Source organism: Rhincodon typus, chromosome 18 (assembly GCF_021869965.1).
Source record: "Rhincodon typus isolate 14 chromosome 18, sRhiTyp1.1, whole genome shotgun sequence".
In the NCBI taxonomy this organism is placed as follows: Eukaryota; Metazoa; Chordata; class Chondrichthyes; order Orectolobiformes; family Rhincodontidae; genus Rhincodon; species Rhincodon typus.
Genome location: NC_063349.1, coordinates 48,838,640 through 48,861,883, shown reverse-complemented (window position 1 = coordinate 48,861,883; position 23,244 = coordinate 48,838,640). Strand labels below are relative to the sequence as shown.

General features: G+C 40.8%; 1 protein-coding gene and 1 long non-coding RNA gene across 6 annotated transcripts in view; one reads left to right on the top strand and one right to left on the bottom strand.

Annotated features, from left to right (window-relative positions):
* rxylt1 (ribitol xylosyltransferase 1) overlaps positions 1-6,556 on the top strand; it is a 42,184-nt gene extending 35,628 nt beyond the window's left edge. For all 5 annotated transcript variants that reach the window (XM_020527318.2, XM_020527319.2, XM_048607488.1 and 2 more), the window contains one exon: positions 2,309-6,556. In XM_020527318.2, the coding sequence (XP_020382907.1) occupies positions 2,309-2,711 (403 nt within the window). In that variant the 3' untranslated portion in view covers positions 2,712-6,556. The remainder of the gene's footprint in view (positions 1-2,308) is intronic.
* LOC125485316 lies at positions 5,045-23,216 on the bottom strand. Its single transcript, XR_007264043.1, has 2 exons — positions 22,780-23,216; positions 5,045-6,502 (listed from the first exon to the last, which is right to left on the bottom strand). It is a non-coding gene; the product is annotated as an uncharacterized LOC125485316 (long non-coding RNA).
* Between the last annotated feature and the right edge of the window lie 28 nt (positions 23,217-23,244).

The following is a 23,244-nucleotide window of genomic DNA, read 5'->3' as shown; positions in this document are numbered from 1 at the left end:
GGCCTGCTGTGTTCATCCAGCTCTACACCTTGTTATCTCAGATTCTCCAGCATCTGCAGTTCCTGCTATCTCTTTCGGAGTCTTACACCTTCACCACCTGAAGAAGGAGTAAGACTCCAAAAGCTTGTGTTTTCAAATCAACCTGTTGGACTATAGCCTGGTATCGTGTGATTTCTGAACAAGTAGCGATGGCATAAGGGAAACATCCAGCTTCAGTGGAGTATTATTTTAGATAGCAAGCCATTAAGTAAAAATCATTGATCCTCTTCACTTTTCACGTTGAATTTTAACCAATTTTGAAATAAATGATTGTTACACACTAATGGATTAAGGTGGAAAATAAAACAAACCTTCAAATATTTATTTTGAAAATACGGACTTCCTTCTATTGGAGAAATATGACATTCAACAAAAATTATTTTAGTGCCAATCGGGTATTTCTCCATAATTATGAATACCATATGTTGTTCAGAACAAAGCTACTGTTATTCAAAAGGTTTTAATTTTTTTCAGAGATTTTACAGTGAGTCGCAGAATTGATGTGCCCACTAGTTCAGTAGACAGCGCACCCTACAGAAAAGTTCAGTAAAACTAGCAGCAGCTTCTGGATTTCCATGCATTAAAATCTCCATCTGCAGCCTTCAAATATTACTGTCAGTATTAGTAAATGCTAATGGTTCACCATCATTGCTACTGTAAATTCTGGACCAATGTCTCTTGCTTTTGTAATTAATATCATGCTATCACTGTGCATTAGGTTGTTTATTTGGAGATTGAGTTCAGATATGATTCATCTAGCCTTTTGTAATGAACTAAAATAGGAATTTTTGAAAAGACTGATTTGCATATCACAATCTTATCGTATCCCTAATGTTTGTGCATTTAGTGACTCATTATCAACTCTTCCTTGCTATTAGCAATTCCTTATCGGTCTCATTATCTTTCCCATCAATTTTGCCTTAGTAGCCCATGACAGAACATGTATCTGTTCTTCGTTCAGAAACATTAATGTCCTCATTCTTTCCTTCTGGTTGTTCCATTGGATCTGATTTATTTTCATTTACTATTGTAGGGCCAATCCTTACCCAACTCTAACCTGCATTTGGTCTGTTTCCCCTCCCCTGCAAATCTGAATTATCTCTGGTTCACTTTTGTTTAGCCTCTTCACTGCATGGTTTATATTTGTCAACGGGTTCTGCTGCTTTATCAATTTCTTTTCATGCTAAAGGATGCCTGCAAAAATTCAGGCCGGTACTGAATAACCTTTTTTGCTCCTTGTGAACTACTGATGGTACCTCGTTGTGAATGGTCGCACAAAGATAGTGTGGCCTCTTTTCTTCCAAACTTTGCAAGATTCTTGACCTAATCTCTTGGTCCTGCTGAACTTGACAGAAAGGCTGTATAAATGTTACTTATGAATGTCAATTACAGGGAGTTGTGCTGCTGTTGCCATGGAGTTTTAAATTGGTATCTGATACCGGGAGGGTGGGGGAAATTAAAGAAAATTAGATTTCAGTCTGTGAAGGAAAAAACAGAGTTAATGTTTTGGGTCCGGTGACCCTTCCTCAGAACTGTTCTGAGGAAGCGTCACTGGACCCGAAACGTTAACTCTGTTTTTCCTTCACAGATGCTGCCAGACCTGCTGAGCTTTTCCAGCAACTTTGTTCTTGTTCCTGATTTACAGCATCCGCGGTTCTTTCGGTTTTTATTTAGATTTAAGTCTACCTGGTGAAAACAGTGTCAAACAGATGAATACTATTTGCCTTGCAGTGAAGCAAAGTGGATAAGTTGAATTGAGGTACATATCAGCCTTGAAGTAAGATAAAGAATCGGCGTGTCGAGAAATTTGTAGAACCATAAAGAACAGAACAGGCCAAAATATACTACCAAAAATATACTACTACCCGACACCTTGAGTTGAATGGCCCATACTGTTTCTGTTTACTACAGATTGTCATTGCAGATGAACTTCATTTTCTAAATTGCCCTATTTTTCATGTGGAAAGTAATAGTTTTATTGTGAATAAATTCGCAAAGATTCTCAGAAATGAGTTTTTAAAGTTCTGTCTCAGTCCTCTCACTTGCAAAGGAAACTAAGTCAAATGTATTTTTTTGTATATATCTTAAACAATGATCACTAACAAGCTACAGTTTTATCTTAACACTGTATAGTGTGCGTTGACCAAATGTAATTTGATGCAGAAATGCTAGGATGCTGGTTTTATTTAAGGCGTTTGCAGTTTATGACAGACACAAGGAAGCACAAACTGTAGATGAATGTTGATTTCTGTTATTGTTTCCCATGTAGGTGGTTACCTCAAGAAACAAGTGAAAGTTTAAAGAAGTATCAAGATGCTTTGCTGCAAAGTGACCTCACGCTGTGCCCTGTGGGAATAAATACTGAATGCTACAGAATTTATGAAGCCTGCTCCTATGGTTCTGTTCCGGTTGTCGAAGATGTCATGACCCCAGGACAATGTGGCAACTCATCAGTGTTCCAGAATGCCCCGTTGCGTCTCCTGAAGTTAATGGGAGCACCATTCATTTTTGTAAAAGACTGGAAAGAGTTGCCTGCTATTTTAGAAAAAGAGAAAGCAATGAGTTTGCAGGAAAAAAATCAGAGACGGAGAATTGTCATCGAGTGGTTTAAGCAATTCAGAATGCAACTGAGACAAAAGTTTGTTGATATCCTTGAAAGACATTTTTTTTAAACACTTGGATCTCCTTCCCGGATGATTTCTAACATCTGTTTACTATTGTAAACTACGTTTACTTTCGCTAAGTATGCCAATACATTTGGCATAAAAGTATTATGTAAAGGAACTGTCTCTTCCATTTTGATGTAGGTTCTGTTCTCTGTGAGGAACATTTGATGTTATTTTCCACTTGAAAAAGATAATTTGGAACATCTGACTCCAATTCTGAAATCTATATCCATAGGAAAGTTGGATTTTGACTTTAAAATAATGCGCTTGATGGTTTGAGCCCTGTGCTTTTCTGAAGAATGAATAATTTGATTATTTCCAGTTTAATCAGAGAAATAAGTCCTGACCGTGGCAAGCCGAAATTCTCAGTACTTTACAGCCCTGTCACTGCTTCGATCTTGCCCACTATCATTTAGGCTAGGCTTTACCCCTCGAAACACAACTAGCATTATGAATTTAAATGAGGGGACAATGCACCATTTTAAATTATCAAAGAAGAATTGGTATCAGAATGTATTTTAAAGGCACTGCTTTGTAAGTGCTGAGTTCTTATGTGAGAGAAAGCTGGCTGGATTTCTTCAGGACAATTCATGCATTAGAATTTGCTTTATAATAATTCTGTTTCTGCACCCTTACAATGCCCAGGTCAAAATGGGAGTCATCCTGGGCATTCTTAAGTGATGGGAGGAGCAGCATTTGGGTGAGATATTCACTAGGTCTTCTCGGGAAATCATTTTTGAGGAGTGTGTTCTTCTACAGTAAAAAAAAAAGTCTGATTGTTACTGTTTTATAGGAGCTTACGAATTAGCTACTTATATTACAATAGTTACTATCTCAGTTAATACATCATTGGCTGTGAAATACTTTTTGATGTCTTGAGGTTGTGAAGAGCGATTCAGAAGTGGAGAGCCTGTCTGTCTTTCTTACCCAGCCCTCTGGGCCTATAGTTCTGCTTTTATTTGAGTAGTCGTGTAGCAGTTCTCCATTGAGATGGACCCCAAAGCACAGTCTACTCTTCTAGATGGTCCAGCATTTCCAATGGCGGTCAAAGTGACTACAGCACATAATCGTTTGATGTCAGCTTGCAACAGGGAACTGCTGGACCTCGTACTGGGGAGCAAGGTCGGTCAAGCATTTGCAAGGGACTATGATCATCATATCCTAGAATTGAGTTGGCTGTAATCAAGGAGTGGGAACAATCTAGTTTAAAAGTAAATAATTTATGAGGCCCCACTTCAGTAGAGTGAGAACAGAAAAGCTGTAGTTAATTGGAATCAAAGATTGGAGGGTAAAACTGTAACAAAAAAAATAGAGTGCTTTCAAAGTCGAGGTATTTTGGGCACACGAGGTTAAATTGCCGTGATGACAAACTAATCCTGAACTCCATGGACAATGAAAGTGACATAGAAACATAGAAAATAGGTGTGGGAGTAGGTCATTCAGTATGATCATGATGATCATCCAACTCAGTCCCCTGTTCCTCCTTTCTCCCCTTTCTTACCCTTTGATTCCTTTAGCCCTAAAGACTTCATAAAACACCTTGACAAAATTCAATGTTTTGGACTCAACCACTTTCTGTGGCAGAGAATTACCCAGGCTCTCCATTCTCTGGGTGAAGACATTTCTGCCCAGCTCAGTCCTAAATGATCCTTAGATAGTGATCCCTGGTTATCGGATACATCCTGCCTTTACCCTGTCTAGTCCTGTTAGAATGTTATAGGTTTTCTTCTAAACTCCAGTGAATAAAGTCCTGTCTTCATTCGTTGTCTTGCCATCTCAGGAATCAGTTTGATAAACCCTCATTGCACTCCTTCCATAGCCAGATTGTCCATACTCAGATAAAGAAACCAAAACTATATACAATACTGCAGGTCACCAAGGCCCTGTACAATTGCAGCAAGATGTTCCTGCTCCTGTACTTAAATCCTTTTGCTGTGAAGGTGAACATACCATTTGCTTTCTTCATCACCTGCAGTACCTGCATGCTTGTTTGCTGACAGCATACTATAAAGCAGGAAGGGTATAAATGGCAGATATAAGGTGGTATGAGTGAGAACAAGGCTGACTATAGAAAGTTCAATGGGAAATATGAAAAAATAATTGAGAAGCAAAGTGTAAGAGAAGAGACTTGTAGCTAATATTAAACTGAATACAAAACTCTTCTACAGGCATATAAATAGCAACAGGGTAATAAAAGGAGGGTGACTGATTAGAAACTGTTATGACCAACTTGGGGAAGTGTGCTGAGTTTTGAGCACCACTAATCAAGGGGTTATGTTTTAATCAAAGTGTGCAAAGTCCCCAATGTACCTGTCTAATGGAATCACATTAACAGAAAATACTGGCCATGTTCCTGTACTGAACAAGAACTACTATTTATTACAGAAAGAATTGTTCACCTATGACTAGAAATAATCTCTGAACTATCAGTATACAATTCTATTGGTTGAAACCCTAATCTTTTAAAACCCCATTACGCGCGCACACAAACAAAAGCAAAATGGTGTTTTGGGTGGAACACAAAATACTGGGGAAATGTAGTTCTCTGGCAGCAGTCCATAGAATTCAATGAGATGTTCCTTTTGCTGCCTAAGACCACCTGTTCTTCGATCTCTTCCGAGTTGTTTAAATTCACAGGGGACACAGCGTTTGGATACACTAACTACAAAGTTCCTTATTTACTGGTTAAAGGCAACAGCTTACAGCAACTGGTCAGAGAAAATAACTGGCTTGCTTTTGGTACTTTTACTGCAGTCAATTATTGACGTAGAACCTGCTGTTCCAGTAATTCGGAAGCTTCATACCTTCTATTGTGAATGATCAGGCTGTTCACCTGCCCAAGAGACAATCAGAGGGTTGCCTTCAGGCTGATGACTTCACAACTGGCTGTATTTGCATGAACCATTCAGTAACGTGTTACAGGTCAAATGTCACTCTGTACAGGCACCTCTAAGCTGTGCCGTTTTATCCCAGCTTCCCCCACTGCTTGCAAAGCAGCAATGTAAACATGAATCACAATGAGTTCCAATAACTTGTTTTTAAATTTGTAGCAATTTCTTCCACAGTCCTTGGTTTTAAGACAGTTCTTTTTCAATTTTAAATGGGAGTTATATTGTCACCTGGAGAGAAAAGTCGAGGTCTAAGAGGAAGAAGTTTATGTGGGACCATGTGGGTTGCGTTTGCAAAGAGCCAGCAAGGATACGAAGGGCTGAATGGCTTCCTTTTGTGCCTAATGATTCTGTAACGACAGTCACATAATTCATTCTGAAGTCTACAAGCAGGAACAAGGATTTGTTTCCATTGTCTTCCCTGTGGGTGCCAGTACTCAGTGGGAAAGGACTCTTCTGCTGTAGCAGTCTCCCCACAAGCACAGCCTGTCATCAATTACATGCTTTTGTGAGCATTAAGGCACTTCAGTCAGCAGGCAGACTTTGTCATTAGGGAAGGCTGCTGTTCCATTAGTCTGCAGCTTGTGAGTGACACTGCCACTGAATCAAATTCCTGGCAAGTATTGTGCGACATTTATACTGTACAAGTTCACTAACTTCACCACCTCTCAATCTCTATTTAAACCAGCACAGTACTTGGACGCTACCATGGGACAAGGCTACCCTTTGTACACAGGGCAGTTAAGATCTCTACAATTGCTTGCAGAGTGGCGATTAGCTCGTGGGATAGCTAGAACCAGCATGATGCACATATTTGGGGTCCTTTGGTGCCTGGTCCTGGACAGATCTTGGAGTTCATTCCAGTTGAGCCCGTAGAGAGGTTTTGATGTCATGGATGTATGCTGCATTCTGTGAGGATATTGAGCAAAAATAAAATAGCAATACCTGCTAGTGATTGATAAACTCATCAGTTGATCATTTTGTCTTTACCTATCCCGCTTGATGCATGAACAAATTTCAGTAACACTTTGTACCAGCTGTTCTATCTGCTATGGTAACAAGCTGCAAACAAAGGTATATCACAGCTGAATTTTCCCATGGCTGACACAAGAGCCATAACATTGAATGTTATACATGTGTTATCCCATAGTAATTTGCTCAAGTCACTTAGCATTCCAACAGGATGATCCTCAAGTGGCTGTGATGTGGATGCTGGAAGACTGTTCCAACAAAGGTTTTTGAAATGCTCATAGCCAGCAACCTCTAAAAAAAATGGCTCCACAGGAGTGGCTGTGGGAGTTCAGCTTTAACAGCAACCCTCTGACAGAGCTGCCTCTCTCATTATGGAGGGAGAGGATACACAGATGTTGCTGTGATGAGAGTCAGCAACTACCTACCAGATGGAGTCATACACAACTCTAAGAGGTTTGTGATTTCTGGAGGCTAGTTATCCCATCTCCAGAACATGGGTGTAGGATTTCCTCAGGCTAGATATTTTCTAACAAACCTGTTCAGAGGCTACTCCCCTCTGGAGCAGATGTGACTTGATCCTCCTGACTCAGATGTAAAAATACTATCACAGCACAAGAGTCCCCAGTTACTCAGGGTAGTGTCCTGTGCCCAACCATCTTCAGCTGTTTAGTCAATGATCTTTCCTCCAGGAGAAGGGGTTGTCACTGAAGTTGGCACAGTGTTTAATTCCAGTTACAACTCCTCAGACAGAAAGTAGTTCTTGCCAGCATATAGCTTTACCAATAAAGCAGCATTGGAAAAGAAATATTGTTACCACACAACTGGCAGGCACTACTATTGTTGAATCCTGTGTGAACAATATGTGAGGTGCGGGGAAGATGGTCATTATTGACCAGAAACTTATCTGGACCAATTGCATAAATGCTGTGGCTACAAGAGCAAGTGAAGCTGGGCATTCTATGCTAAGTATTTCAAATGACTGCCCAAGGCTTTGCAACTGTCCACAAAGTATGAACTTCATACAAATGCAATGCTGTGCAATTGCGTAGACTATTGCAGCTACAATAACAGTGAGGAATTTCAAAACAATTTGGGACAAAGTTGCCCACTTGATTACCACCTAATCCACTATTTAAACATTCATGTCCTCCATCTACAAGATGCACTGCAGTAAAATGCCTAAGCTGCTTTTACAAGACCTCCCAACCTTAGCTTCCATATGGTAGAGGTTATAAGGGCAGCAGCTGCATGGGTAGGCCACAACTTGCATTTCTTCAAGTCCCACACCATTCAGACTTGGAAATATATTTCCTAATTGTTGCCAAGTTAATATCCTGGAACACCCCACTTAACAGTGCTCTATAAGTACCGGCACAGCACAAAATGCAGTGATTCATGAGCATGGCTCACCATCAACTTCTTGAGGGGAGTGAAAATGACAATTATTGTCAGCTTTGCCAGCAATCCTCATATTCTCTGAATGAATAACAAAAGGAAATTGGATAGATAGCAAGAAAGCCACAACTGAAAAATTAGTCTCATCCCACTGTTCAATTCACAACAGATACTATATCATATTTTAGAAGGAGATTTGCATGTACCAAATTGGAACTTAGACATTCTGGAACTAATCTGTCAGCTGCTGAACTCCACTGTTAATACAGGAACTTGGGAAATACAGGAATAGCTCTCATCAATGATATCTCAAACTCTCTTTTGTGTGTTACCATTAATTCTACTCCCAACACTTTTTAAGTCAGTGCCATTTAGATTGTAACATTTCCCAATGTTAAAAGAAAAGGTTCCGTTGTGTCAACACTGGCTCTTTTACCAATCATTTTAAATCTGTGTCCTTGGTTATTGACATTTCTGCCACTGGAAACTGTTCTCTATTTCCTCAGTGAAAGCTATTTCTAATTTTAGAATCAGAGAGTTGTACAGCATGGAAACAGACCCTTCAGTCCAAACTGTCCATGCCAAACAGGTATCCTAATTTTGAGTATCTATCAAATATTTTTACTTTGCTGTAAGGAGGACAACGCTGACTTCTCCAGTCTCTTAACATAAATATGTCCCTCATCCAAGATTCCATTTTAATAAATTTCCTCTGCACCCTGTGCAAAGCCTTGACAACCTTTGTTGAATGTTGTGCAAAACTCCATCTGAGCTCTAAACAGTTTTAGTAAAGGTTTAACATTACTTCCTAGCTCTTGTACCCTCTGCCTTTATTACTAAAGCTAAAGATCCAATATATACTTTTTAATAGCCTTGTCAGCGCAGTGTGTGTAGTCACCTACATGACTTCCTTTAACTTTGTATCACTCTGTTTACATTATATTATATCTCATCTATCTTTCTACTGAAACATCACTTCCTGACTTCCTTTAACTTTGTATCACTCTGTTTACATTATATTATATCTCATCTATCTTTCTACTGAAACATCACTTCCTACTTCTCTGCCTTATATGTCATCTGCCATCTGCCTGCCCATTTCACTGCTTAGTCTGTGCCCTCCTACACTTCATTATCTTTCTCTTTGTTAAGTGCATTCCTTGTTGTGTGTCATCTGTCAGCTTCAAAATTAAACCCTCTGTACCTGTCTCTAGGTTTTTAATATAATTAATCCTATGATTTCAAAGTGCCATTGCATTTTAAACTGAATTACGGCTTACTACCTGACCCTCTTGAATGCAGTTTGTTGATGCCAGTACATACAGAGTGCTAAAGTTTCAGGATTTTAACTAAAGAAAAGTTCACTGGACTCATTGTTAGTTCTGTTGTCTCTCCACAGGTGCTGGCAGACCTGCTGAGTTTCTCCAGCAATTTCTGTTTTCTTCAGGATTTTATCTGCAGCTTAATGCCTGGTTCTTGCTTACTAAAGTGAATGAACACAATATTTGTATCAATATGTTGTATCACAGAGTGACATTGAATGTGGGTTTTATGATCAGTGTTCCATACAAGCTATAGATTGTTCCCTACAAATGAGAAGGTATTGAATATATTCAAAATGCACTGAAAACAACAAATGCTGGAGATCACAGTTGGTCAGACAGCAAGCTAACGTTTTGAGTCAAGATGACTCTTTATCAGAGCTGAAGTGAAGTTTGGAGGGGACAGCATTTATGCAGTAGTTTAGGGGATGGGTGGGGCTAGTGGGTGTAGGGTGCTGGTGGAGAAAATATGGTGATAATTCAGATTAAGTGATCGGAGTGTGAGAATGGCCAAATAATGGTGTCTCTTGCCAGAATTGAAAGGACAGTAAATGGGATGGGGGAAGGGGGGACGTGATAACAGGCTAAAAGAAAGGGAAGAAATGGTTCACAATTTAAAGGTGTTGAACTCAATATTAAATTCAGAAGACTATAAAGTGCCTAGTCTGAAGATGAGATGTTGTTCCTCCAGTTTGCACTGTGATTCACTGGAGCACTGCAGCATGCTGAGGACATACAAATGGGCATGCAATCAGGACGCTGTGTTAAAATGACTGGCTATGGGAAGGTTGGGGTCCTGCATGCGCACAGACTGGAGATGTTCCACAAAAACAGTCACCAAGTCTGCATTTGGTTTCTCCGATGTAGAGTAGGCCACATTGGGTTCAGCGAATACAAAGCACAGGATTGGAGAAGGTACAGGTGAAATGCTGCTACACCTGGAAAGACCATTTAGGTCCTTGGATGGGGAGCACGGAGGAGGTGAAGGGGCAGGTGTTGCACCTTCTGTGGTTACATGGGAAGGCTGTGTAAGTGAAGGCTGTGGAGAGGTGAGGTGGTGTTGGTGGTTGTGGAATGGACGAGTGTGGCCTGGAGGGAACGATCCCTGCGAAATGCAGACAGCGGGAGTGAGGGGAAAATGTGATTTGGGGGAGTGGTGGTGGCTTTCTGCTGGAGTTGTCTGAAATGGTGGAGAATGATGCTTTGAATGAAGAGGCTGGTGGGATTGAAAAGTGAGGACAAGGGGAACCCAGTCACGCTGTTGTAAGTGATGGGAAGGGGCAAGGGTGGAAGCATGGGTGATGGGTCGCATGCAGTTGAGGCCCCTGTCAACCACAGTGGGTGGGAAACCACGGTCATGGAAGAAGCAAGCCATGTCAGCAGCGCTGTGTTGGAGGGTGGCATCATCCGAACAGATACGTTGTAGGCGAAGGAACTGGGAGAATGGGATGGAGTCCTTGCAGGATGTGGAGTGTGAAGAGCTGTAGTGAAGGTAGCAATGGGAGTCAGTGGCTATGTAGTGGATGGCAGTGGACAGTTTATTCCTCGAAATGGAGACAGAGGTCAAGGAAAGGGAGGGAAGTGTCGGAAATGGATAATGTGCAAGTTATAGAGGGGTGGAAATTGGAGACAAAATGAATGAAGTTTTCAAGGTCCTGGTGGGTACATGAAGTGGCACTGAAGCAATCATCAATGTTTCGAGAAAAGAGTTGTGGGAGGAGACCAGTGTAGGACCCCAAACTATAGCATAAATGCTGGTCCCCTCCACACTTCACTTCAGTTCTGATGAAGAGTCATCTAGACCCAAACCGTTAGCTTGTTCTCTCTCCATGGATACTGTCTGACCCGCTGTGTTCTCCAGCATTTGTTGTTTTCAGTACAGATTCCAGTAGCTGCAGTAATTTGTTCCTATTTCCAAAATGCAGTTTAGAATGATATTTTTTTCTAAAATAGGTCTTTAAATGCACATTGATTTGACTACTAGAGGGTAGTAGCAAGGACTCCTCTTATGGGCCTCAATCGTACCGACTGGATTAATCTGAAAAGTTAGAACTGATGATATTGCTGAATTGTCCAATTGTGTAAGTGAACAGACTTTTCAAAACCAGACTGCCTCTGGATCTAATACTAATCTTCCCTTATAGTGAGTAACAGACTTGCTTAACTGTAATTTCATTAAATATTCATAAAGTAGCTTGAAACCATCTTAATATGTTGTATGCTTTTCTTCTTGTTCTCTAAAATTGTGCAAAGGATGATCCAGACGGAAAAAATATAGAGAAACAGAAGTAAAGAATTCAGCCCCTCAGATCTGTTCCACTGTTTAATGAGATCATAGCTAATTTGTAAACTAATTCTGTTTACCTGCTTTGGCTTCATATCCCTTGACACTCTTGGCCAGAAAGAATACCTACCAATCTCATAATCAAAATGATTATTCATCTATTGGATGAATGTGAGAAAATGTTCCACATTTTTAGCACAATGTTCGTACACTGTAGTTTGTAAATACTATTGCAGAGTGCCTTTGTATTACTAATCTTTTTTGAATACCATACAGCAGCTTCCCATTTTAATGACAGTTTTATGTTAATTTTGCATTATGTATATTGTAATATCTTTGTATGTTGCTGGGGTTTTTTTGTGGACTGACATGGCAACTGTTTTAAGAACCAAGGATTGTTGAGGGATTAATACAGTTTTCAAAGTAATCTGATACTCATTGTAGTTGCTATTTACACCACTTATTAAAACTGCAGTTGCAGAAGGTTTATAGATGAGCAGGACCCAGAGGATTGCACAAATGGAGATTCAGCCCACTTCATTCAGCTGATTGATCTATGAACTAGTGACCAGTTATCGATGACAAAGTTCTTCTCCCTGACAACTGTATGATTGGCTCCCTTATAGCTGATCTGCTTAGGGCACTGAACAGGAAAGGGAGAAGCCATCAGATCTTTGCAAGCCGCCAAGCTATCTCTCTTCCATGCAGTAGAAACTACTTTAAGCTTGAAGAAATCCAGCTTATTTTTCCTTCAGCAGGTGCTTTATGCTGTGACTTTAAATTAATAAGTCAGAGACTTTTATAAGTGTGACCCAGTCACCCTATGCCTTCTGCAATCAAGTGAAAACATCCTGAAGGAAGATTGACAATTACAAGAATCATCTCAGCAAACACTGTAGACAGGGTCCACTAAACTGCTTTCCCAATCTTTCCCTCTGCCCATAACACGCATGATTTCTTTTACAGTCTATCTCTTTCTATGTGTGTGCATGTGTGTTTGTAAGGAGGTTAAAGTTTTAATGAGTAGAGCTATATGCCAGCAGTTAATAATAATTTACCTGTAGCTAATGATTATTTATTTGTAATAAATAGTGACTCTTTTTAAGTATGGAAACCTGGTCTATGCCTTCTTCATCCTGTGTCTGGAAGTCATCTGAATTGGGGAATTCTGTGTACTTTTAAAACTCTTTTACTTTTGTGATGATTTCCCTTGAGGTGTGACAATACCAAGTGATAACCTCTTGAAGCTCATTGTTAAATTACTTTTTTCTCCATATAACTGCATTTCCAATTCAACATTAGGTATGTCAGCATTTTAAAATGTTATATTCTTTTTGTTAGATCTTTATCTTTTTGATAACTTACAGGACAGGGAAACACTTCCTTAGGCAGTTTCTCAAACTTCAAGTCAACCTGTGCTGGGCAATGTTACATCACTTTGAATCTAGTTTGCTGAAATATTCCTTAGGCAATCTGATGACTTCACCTTATTCACAAACCTTTTACCATCAATTAAAGTTACATTAAGAAGCCTGAGAGAGACTCTACTTCCCACAATGTAGTTGAAAAATGCCACTCAAGAGGATGTTGAAAATGATATGAGGGAATAGAATCTGATGGCCACAACCAATGGCATTCATTGTAGAAATGTTAGCAACGATTAAGTTCTGAAGCAGGCATTGTATGTAATCTAGTGACAGATAGATAAACCCTGATCATCGATGGAAAGTGAACAAATGAAGTTAATCAGTCAACCCACTGAAGAGTCAAACATAAACACAAAGAACTGTGGATGCTGAAAATCTGAAACAAAAACAGAGAGTGTTGGGGAAACACAGCAGGTCTGGCAGCATCTATAGAGACAGAAATCAGAGTTAACGTTTTGAGTCCAGTGATCCTTTGTCACAACTGACCAGAACAATTCTGAAGAAAGGTCACTGGACTTGAAACATTAACTCAGTTTTCTTTCTACCTGGCTCTATTGGGCATATTTCTTAACTAATCTATAGGTGGCAGTGTGAGTCTACAGAGGAACAAGTAGATTTTGGTTTACACACCCTGAGGATACATGATTGAGAAAAACAAACGGGAAACATAGGATTCTTAGATCATTGAAGGAATAACCATTCACCAACCTGAAAGATCATTTACTTATAGAACAGTCAATCTCCTGAATCATTAAGAATACGTTTCTAATTTGCCACAATCTAAGTCTTCAAAGAAGCCATCCTGGTTGTTCTTTAAAAAATCTAACAAGACGACAGTCCAATTGGAAAGTAATCGTACATTCTATCTCCAGTGATTCTGCAGAACAGTATTCCAATAGTGAAAGACCTACAATCGTTAAATTGATTTATTATAGTGGATAGTTCTATTCACACTGCTTAATGAGGTTTTATTTTTAAGTGGGCATTAAATTTGAAGTGCCATTTTGTATTTGTAAAAATGCCTGTTCACCCATTAAAATTACATGTACCACTTCATTTCTCTGTAACAAATACTACTGAGTTGATAAATAATTTAGCAGCCTTTGCATTGTGAATATGCTGAAATAAACCTGTAATGTATCCTTTGCTTTTTAAGTGGTTACATTTACTTTAGCGATGGAAAGGGATCGGTATATAACGCAGGGCAAGAGTTATAGCTGGGGGAAAGGCAATTATGAGGCGATGAGGCAAGATTTAGGGCAGGGGCTGGGCACAATTGAAATGTGGAGCTTGTTCAAGGAACAGCTACTGCGTGTCCTTGAGAAGTATGTACCTGTCAGGCAGGGAGGAAGTGGTCGAGCGAGGGAACCGTGGTTTACTAAAGAAGTTGAATCTCTTGTCAAGAGGAAGAAGGAGGCTTATGTAGAGATGAGGCGTGAAGGCTCAGTTAGGGCGCTTGAGAGTTACAAGTTAGCCAGGAAGGACCTAAAGAGAGAGCTAAGAAGAACCAGGAGGGGACATGAGAAGTCTTTAGCAGGTAGGATCAAGGAAAACCCTAAAGCTTTCTATAGGTATGTCAGGAATAAAAGAATGACGAGAGTAAGATTGGGGCCGGTCAAGGACAGTAGTGGGAAGTTGTGCGTGAAGTCCGAAGAGATAGGAGAGGTGCTAAATGAATATTTTTCGTCAGTATTCACGCAGGAAAAAGACAATGTAGTTGAGGAGAATAGTGAGATACAGTCTGTTAGACTAGACAGGATTGAGGTTCATAAGGAGGAGGTGTTAGCAATTCTGGAAGGTGTGAAAATAGATAAGTCCCGTGGGCCGGATGGCATTTATCCTAGGATTCTCTGGGAAGCTAGACAGGAGATTGCAGAGCCTTTGGCTTTGATCTTTATGTCGTCATTGTCTTCAGGAATAGTGCCAGAAGACTGGAGACTAGCAAATGTTGTCCCCTTGTTCAAGAAGGGGAGTAGAGACAACCCTGGTAATTATAGACCAGTGAGCCTTACTTCGGTTGTGGGTAAAGTGTTGGAAAGGATTATAAGAGATAGGATTTATAATCATCTAGAAAGGAATAATTTGATTAGGGATAGTCAACACGGTTTTGTGAAGGGTAGGTCGTGCCTCACAAACCTTATTGAGTTCTTCGAGAAGGTGACCAAACAGGTGGATGAGGGTAAAGCGGTTGATGTGGTGTATTTGGATTTCAGTACAGCGTTTGATAAGGTTCCCCATGGTAGGCTATTGCAGAAAATACGGAGGCATGGGATTGAGGGTGATTTAGCGGTTTGGATCAGAAATTGGCTAGCTGTAAGAAGACAGAGGGTGGTGGTTGATGGGAAATGTTCATCCTGGAGTTCAGTTACTAGTGGTGTACCTCAAGGATCTGTTTTGGGGCCACTGCTGTTTGTCATTTTTATAAGTGACCTGGATGAGGGCGTAGAAGGATGGGTTACTAAATTTGCGGATGACACCAAAGTCGGTGGAGTTGTGGATAGTGCAGAAGGATGTTGCAGGTTACAGAGGGACATAGATAAGCTGCAGAGCTGGGCTGAGAGGTAGCAAATGGAGTTTAATGCGGAAAAGTGTGAGGTGATTCACTTTGGAAGGAGTAACAGGAATACAGAGTACTGGGCTAATGGTAAGATTCTTGGTAGTGTGGATAAGCAGAAAGATCTCGGTGTCCATGTGCATAGATCACTGAAAGTTGCCACCCAGGTTGATAGCGTTGTTAAGAAGGCGTACAGTATGTTAGGTTTTATCGGTAGAGGGATTGAGTTTCGGAGCCATGAGGTGATGTTGCAGCTGTACAAAACTCTGGTGCGGCCGCACTTGGAGTATTGTGTACAGTTCTGGTCACCGCATTATAGGAAGGATGTGGAAGCATTGGAAAGGGTGCAGAGGAGATTTACCAGGATGTTGCCTGGTATGGAGGGAAGGTCTTATGAGGAAAGGCTGAGGGTCTTGAAGCTGTTTTCGTTAGAGGGAAGAAGGTTAAGAGGTGACTTGATAGAGACATACAAGATGATCAGAGGATTAGATAGGGTGGACAGTGGGAGCCTTTTTCCTCGGCTGGTGATGGCTAGCACAAGGGGACATAGCTTTAAATTGAGGGGTGATAGATATAGGACAGGTGTCAGAGGTAGGTTCTTTACTCAGAGAGTAGTAAGGGCGTGGAATGCCCTGCCTGCAAAAATAGTAGACTCGCCCACTTTAAGGGCATTTAAATGGTCATTGGATAAACATATGGATGATAATGGAATAGTTTAGGTTAGATGGGCTTCAGATTGGTTTCACAGGTCGGCGCAACATCGAGGGCCGAAGGGCCTGTGCTGCGCTGTAATGTTCTATGTTCTATGTTCTATGTTCATGCCAACTGACTTGCTGAATGTGTTTCTTGCAAGTTATTCTTATGATGGAATGCCTGAGAGGCAGTATGTTAACAAAATATTGTAAGTGTTTAGTTTCCAAATATAAAATTGATAGCTGTACATGTATAAAAACATCTACATTAAGAATCTCCAGCATTATCAGACAAATGGACACAAACTGTATAGGACGTAATGTCATTTCTCAAGAAACTTCCAGCATATTATACTATCTTCTACAAACATGTGAGATGACGAAGTGAAAACATCTGGTCCATTTAGTCTGTACATCACAATTTGTGCATTGCAAGGCAAACACACTCTGCCCCAACTGGAAATCATGTAATCTCTAGGTTATGTATGGGAGAAGTCCATGTTTCCTCATTGTCATTGTTATATTTTACATGAGGTGTTGCCAGGGTTCCTTTGTTGGGTTTTAGTTCATTGTCAATAGGTTGGAATGGGAATTAGATTCAGAGGCACAATCCTGTTCTTTGTGACAATGGCCAGCCTTCAACTGGTATTGCTCACTTTAATCCTGTATCTATCCCTTTCCTTCTTCCCTTTTGTAGTGTTACTTATCAAATCCTTATCGCATTCCCTTTAAAATGCTGTTGCCGATTTTACTACCACAGTAGTTACGTGGGGTGTCACACTTCCCACACTAAACATTGGCTAAACAAAAAGATTTCCTGCTTTTTGGAGTTTTGGGTCATTCATCATATTAAAGCCATAGAAAGGATGGAACGGAATTTAATCGAGTCTCTCAGTCCCGCTTTCTTCGAGTGATATTCCTGAGTCAGGAACCTCCTGTCACAGATTCACCAACAAAGATAGTAATCTTTCACTGCTTATCACTTCAATACTTTTGCTTGGAAAATGCATTTGAGCCCTTTTTGGTTCCAGTGGAAAATGCCTAAGATTGTTGTCTTTCTCCATAGCTATAACCTCTCATTCCCAGTGTTCTAGAACCTTTTAATGCCTTTAAAAACCCAACTATGTGCCCAGAGTTACACATTATATACCAACGGTAGAGAGCCAATGTTTTACACAATTTGGATATCACTATGCAGCTTTAGATTTGCATGCTAATGATACATTGTGCCATACCTAAAGCAGAAGGTTCCTTTTGTTCATGTAAATTAGGGGATGCAAATGAAAACATTAATCTTAACTGTATAATCGGAACCATTATATGCCTAGGATCTTCAATTCTCTCCCTGAACCTCACTGTCCACATTTAAGACATCACTTATATACAAAAAAGCTTTTGGTCATCTGTTCTAATATTTCCCTATGCAGTTCAGTGTCTGATTATACCTATGTGAAGTGCTTTGGGATATCCTACTACATTAAAGATGTTACACGAATGCAAATTGTTGTACACTAGTCCCCTTTCACTTTCAATGTGCCGTCTAACATTCCAAGAAAGCTCTGTTTAATATTTACTGCTGCAAACCTCACAGTATTCAGCTCCTGCATAATGTAAGATTCTGGTGCATCTGAAATTAACACTTCAAGATCTTGCGCTGTTTCAATGATCTTTCAACCCACTGGTGCAGGAATTTGAATCCAGAGCTGAACTGTGGGATTTTAAAAAAGACTGCCTCTGTCCTTTACAAGGGTTTTGTGAAATAAGAGTGACTTGCAGTTTCACAGTATGCAGTGAGTCTGAGGCTATGATGTGATATCTTCAATTGTATAGGAAGGAAACAGGATGACTGGAGGGCTGGTTTGTGGGGGAGTGCATCCAACTGGCAATGCCAACTTTGCATTGGAATGGTAAAGAATCTAACAGCAGAGCTGTGGCATATCTTTGCCTCGAAGAAATCACTGCATGGTTCCATATTAAAACTGACCTAGAACTTGGTCCAATGAATGCCCTGAGTGGCATCCCTCATTATGGCTAAAAATATGCAACAAACATTTGAAAGCAAAGGGATTAGTTTTGAAGTTACATGGCAGCTAATTTGCATGCAGCAAGGCACCATCAGCAGGAAATAGAGTACTGACAATTTCATCTGTATTGGCACATGACATTATACTGGTGACACAATGTTTAGCACTGCTGCCTCATAGCACCGGTAACCTGGGTTCTATTCCAGCTTTGGGCGACTGTCTATGTGGACCTTGCATATTCTGTATGGGTTTGTGCCGGATGCTCCAGTTTCCTCCTTGCAGTTAAAAGACATGCAGGTTAGGTGGATTGGCCATGCCTGTACCATCCAGGTATGTGCAGACTAGGTGGGTTAGCCGTGCTAAATGCGGGGTTAGGGCGACAGGTTGGGTCTAGGTGGGATGCTCTTCGGAGAGTCAGTACAGTCTCGATGGGCCAAATGGCCTCTTTCTGCATTGTGGGGATTTGATGATTCTGTGACAGTGGTGGTTGTAAGCTGAGTGTTGCCAAGGACAGCGGTCACAGTTGCTTCTCTTTTTGATGTCCATTTGAGTGTGCGGACCTGATTTCACATTTCATGGAAAAGTTATTGCCTCCAACAACCATGCTACATTGCTTCCTTGGCACCAGTCTGATATGTCAACCTATGTTATATGTTCAAATCATAGTGAGAATGCCACAAGTTGAGCCAAACTGAGGCCAAGATCAAGTTATCCTTGCTAAAGGAAAACAATGTTAGCAGAATGACAGATGTCAAGTAAAATTACAACACAGTTTTGTTCATTTTGACCTTTAAAGAATGCAAGAAAGAGTGAACTTTAGAAACACAGAGAATGTGAGAGAAACCCACTGGATCTGGCAGCATCTGTGGAGAGAGAAACAGTATTAACATTTTGAGTCTATTATGACTCCTTTTCAGAGCTGCCAAGAGTGAATTTTGGTTGCAGGTTTTAAATCTCTGTTCCTGTTCTGATTTCAACCTACTGTTTTTAATTAGTTTCAACCTCCTGATGTAGGTTTGCTCCAGACTTCAGACAAATTCAGTGGTAAAGAATCAAATTGCACATCCCCAGTAATTGCTATTTACTGTTCAGCAAGATTAATATTTGGCACAATGCACATTCTCTGAAACTGCAAGTACTAGAGAGGAACAAAATATCCACAATGTGCAGTATAAACATTCTAACTACACACTGTTTTGTCTCCAGCAGGCAAACCTCAGGAGAAACAGTGAAACACACTACCTTCTAAACAAAATATCAGCATGTAACTTTAATTAAGACAGAATTTGACATTTTCAAAACATAATCAAAGGTTTCTTTGCAGCTTTCATCTGGTAGATATAGATATGTGTAAAAGGAGTATATTTGTGCAGTAGCTATGACTTCTCATGTACCCTGTTGCCCACATCCTAATCCATAGTAAGTCCCATTCCCGTCTTTTGCATTCACTGACCTATCTTGCTTCCAGTGCTGTAATGTTCATTGCATTGTTCATTTGTTCTATGGGTCTATGGGCACTGTTCAATCTATCTGTGATCCCAGTCATTCTCTTCTCCAGCTCAACAGTCTTTTAGGTACTTTCGATTCCTTTAATTCTAGTCTCTTGGTTAACTCCCACTTCGTTGGCTCTATCATTGACGGCTATGTCTTCAGCTGTGGACAGGTACTGGAATTCCTTCCTTAAACCTCTTCACCTCTCTTTATGAGGGACTCTTTGACCAAGCACTCAGGCACTTGCCCTAGTGTCTCCAACTTTGTGTCAACTACAGTATTTGTGTGGTAACAGTTCTGAAAAGTGTTATGGGATGTTGCACTGTTGTAAAGATACTACACAAATGCAAGTTACTGTTGTTGCCTTTATGTCAAGATGACTTGTACCAGACAAGGCTCAGTATGCCAATTTAACCTCACTTATATTGTGCAAAATTCTTGAATGATTATTTACGCAAGTATCTCCACCCATTGAAGGTTACAGTACAGATGGAGATCATCCAGTCTATTGTATCTGTCCTGATTCCAAGGATAAAAATCTTGCATTTATTTACAATCTGCCACGACCTCAGAATGTCCCAAACACTTCACAGCAAATGAAGTATGTTATAAACGTTGCCACTATTGGAATATAGGAAATGTAACAGCCAATGTGCACACTGCAAGTCCCCACAAACAACAATGTAATATAGAGCAGATAAACCTGCTTTTAGGTATCAGTTGAGAACTCCCAGCTCTTCTGTGATATGTGCCATGGGGTCTTTAGATTAAGATATATGACTGAAGAATTATAACCTATTAGAACAAAGTGGCATTTATACATTGATCACAAATGATGATCACAAATAAATCAGTGGGTTTCTATGGCAAGATAGTTTTTCCATTAGTTGTCTCAGAAGTTCAATAGATTCATAATATATGTAATGACATTTTTACTCGCATACAAATGCCAAATCAAAAATACTCCTAATCTTGATAATCTTAATGGTTAGTACAAAGGTTATAGGCACTATGACTTCTAACATGTAGAGACTTAAAATGAAATAACTGAGCATTGGAGTTATCTCAGGCCCAGAAGGAGGCTATTCGGCCTGTCGTAACAAAGTTGGCTTTCCTTGGAGCAATCCAGTCAAACCCACTCCTTAACTTCAAGTAGCTCTTCAAGTGCCCATCCAAATTCCTCTCAAAATCATTGGTTGCCTCTGCTCCCACCACCCTTAAGGGCAGCAAATATCCATCATGTTTGAGTAAAGACAGGTTCCTCCTTATGTTTCCTCATGGCCAAGACTCTAAATCTGTGATACCGAATAATATTGCATGACAATAGCATGTTGACTATGTTATAGAAGGAAAACAAGGAAATTATATTATCTACATAGAGAGAAGGTTCACTGGGCTGATACTGAGTACAGAGGGACTGTTGTGAGGAAAGGTTCAGCAGATTGGGCCTGTATTCATTGGAATTTAGAAGAATGGATGCGATCTTATTGCAACATACAAGATTCTTGGGGGGCTTGACAAGGGAGATGTGGAAAGGCTATTTTCCCTTGTGGTAGAGTCTTGGATTAGCGCGTATAATCTCAGAGTTAGGGGTCACACATTTAACATAGAGGAGGAGGAATTTCTTCTCTCAGAGAGTAGTGAATGTGTGGAATTCTTCACTGCAGAGGGCTGTCGAGGCTGGGTTGTTCAGTATATTCAAGGCTGAAATATATAGATTTTTAATCAGTAAATATTATGGGGAATGGGCAGGAAAATGGAGTTGACGATTACCAGATCAGCCAGGATCACATTGAATGAAGCAGCAGACTGGATGAGCTGAATGGCCTATTTCTGCTGCTGTGTTTTATGGTCTTACATAGGACTTCACCAGGAGATGACTTAAACCTTGCTGAAAAGGGAGACAGGTTGCTGAAGACTCTATTCCTCACCCACCAAGACAAACAGGAGAATGCTACACTCCAAACAAACAGAAGGCATATTAGAAAGAAAAGTGTGCCGATAGTTAAAGATTTGCCCAAGATTTTCCTTGTGAGAGTCTTCTCTGAAAAAGGGTCACTGGACTCGAAATGTTAAATCTGCTTTCTCTCCACAGATGCTACCAGGCCTGGTGAGTTCCTCCAGAAATATCGCTTTTTTTTCTTCAAAAGATTTTCCTTTGCAGTTCCAACAACTTTGGTAACATCGTCGTAATTGCATGCATGGAGCCTCCCTCAAGAAAATTTCTGGCGTCGCAGTGACACCTAACAGCAACTAAAAAGTGCATTGCAGGATTTTGCAACTGTTATCAATTCAGGAAACAGAGGGAGACCGTCCTGACATGCAGATAAGAATAAATGATGTGCTTTTGGGAAAAAAAAAAGCGACTAAAATCGTCCACCTCTGAGCTGAAAACGCGCAGCCTCGCTTGCATTAACAGCTGGAAGTGATTTCCACAATAACGTGGCTTTCATTTCCTCAGAACGTATTACATAAGAGGGAGGCTTGTTTCTATGGTATTTCCGCAAACAAAAGCGCCTTATAACGGAGCCTATGTTCCCCAACTTGGAAACAATTTCATGTGGAGCTGGGGAAGAAACGGAGTGAAGGGCGGAGAAACCCCTGACAAACCCATTTGCAGAGCTGATCCTTAATAACCACAGGTACACATGCGAAACATGACTGGCCATAAGTGAGGATATTTAAAGTTATCCCCGCCCCCAATCCCACACGAGCGATGATCGACTGAAACCATTCAGGCAAAGAACTGACAGGGGAAACACAGCAGGAAATATAAAACATACAGCAGCAATAAGCTGTTAAAAGCACGGCTCCATAAACCATCAGACGTACGAGCAGAAGTAAGCCATTCCGCCCATCGACCCTCCTCAATAATCGTCAACTCCACTTTCCTGCCTTTCCCCCGGAACTCCTTAATTACTTATGGATCGCTGTGTGCTGGGGAGAATTGCATTACGTGGGCAGCCCAGCATCTTTTCCCTTTCTGGTTTGGCAATTTCTAATCCGTGTTTATTATCAAACTTACGTGTTTGGCGTTTTGACTAAAAACACATCTCGACCCTCTCCCCACAGATGCTGCCAGACCTCCTGAGTTTCTCCAAGGAAGGGGTGAGGGTAGGGGTCGGGGGTGGGAGAGAAGGGGAGGGGGAAGTAAGAGGTGAGGGGGGTAGGCGTGGGTGGGGGAGAGGGGTGGAGTCGGGGGAAAGGAAGAGGAAGTTGTGGGGGAAAAGGGAAAGGGGAGAAAGAAGGGGTGGGGAGGAGAAGAAGGGGACGGAGAAGTGAGGGGAGAGGTGAAGGGAGGGAGGAGTGGAGCTAGTGGAGAGAAGAGGGGATGGAGGAATGAAGGAGAGAGGAGGGGAAAGAGTAGTGAGGGTGAGTGGAGAGAAGACGGGGTGGAGCAATGGAGGAGGAATACGGAGGAGAGGGGGAAAGAGGAGTGAGGTGATGGAGAAGTGAGGGGAAGGAGTGGGGAGTTGAGAGGCGGGTGCAG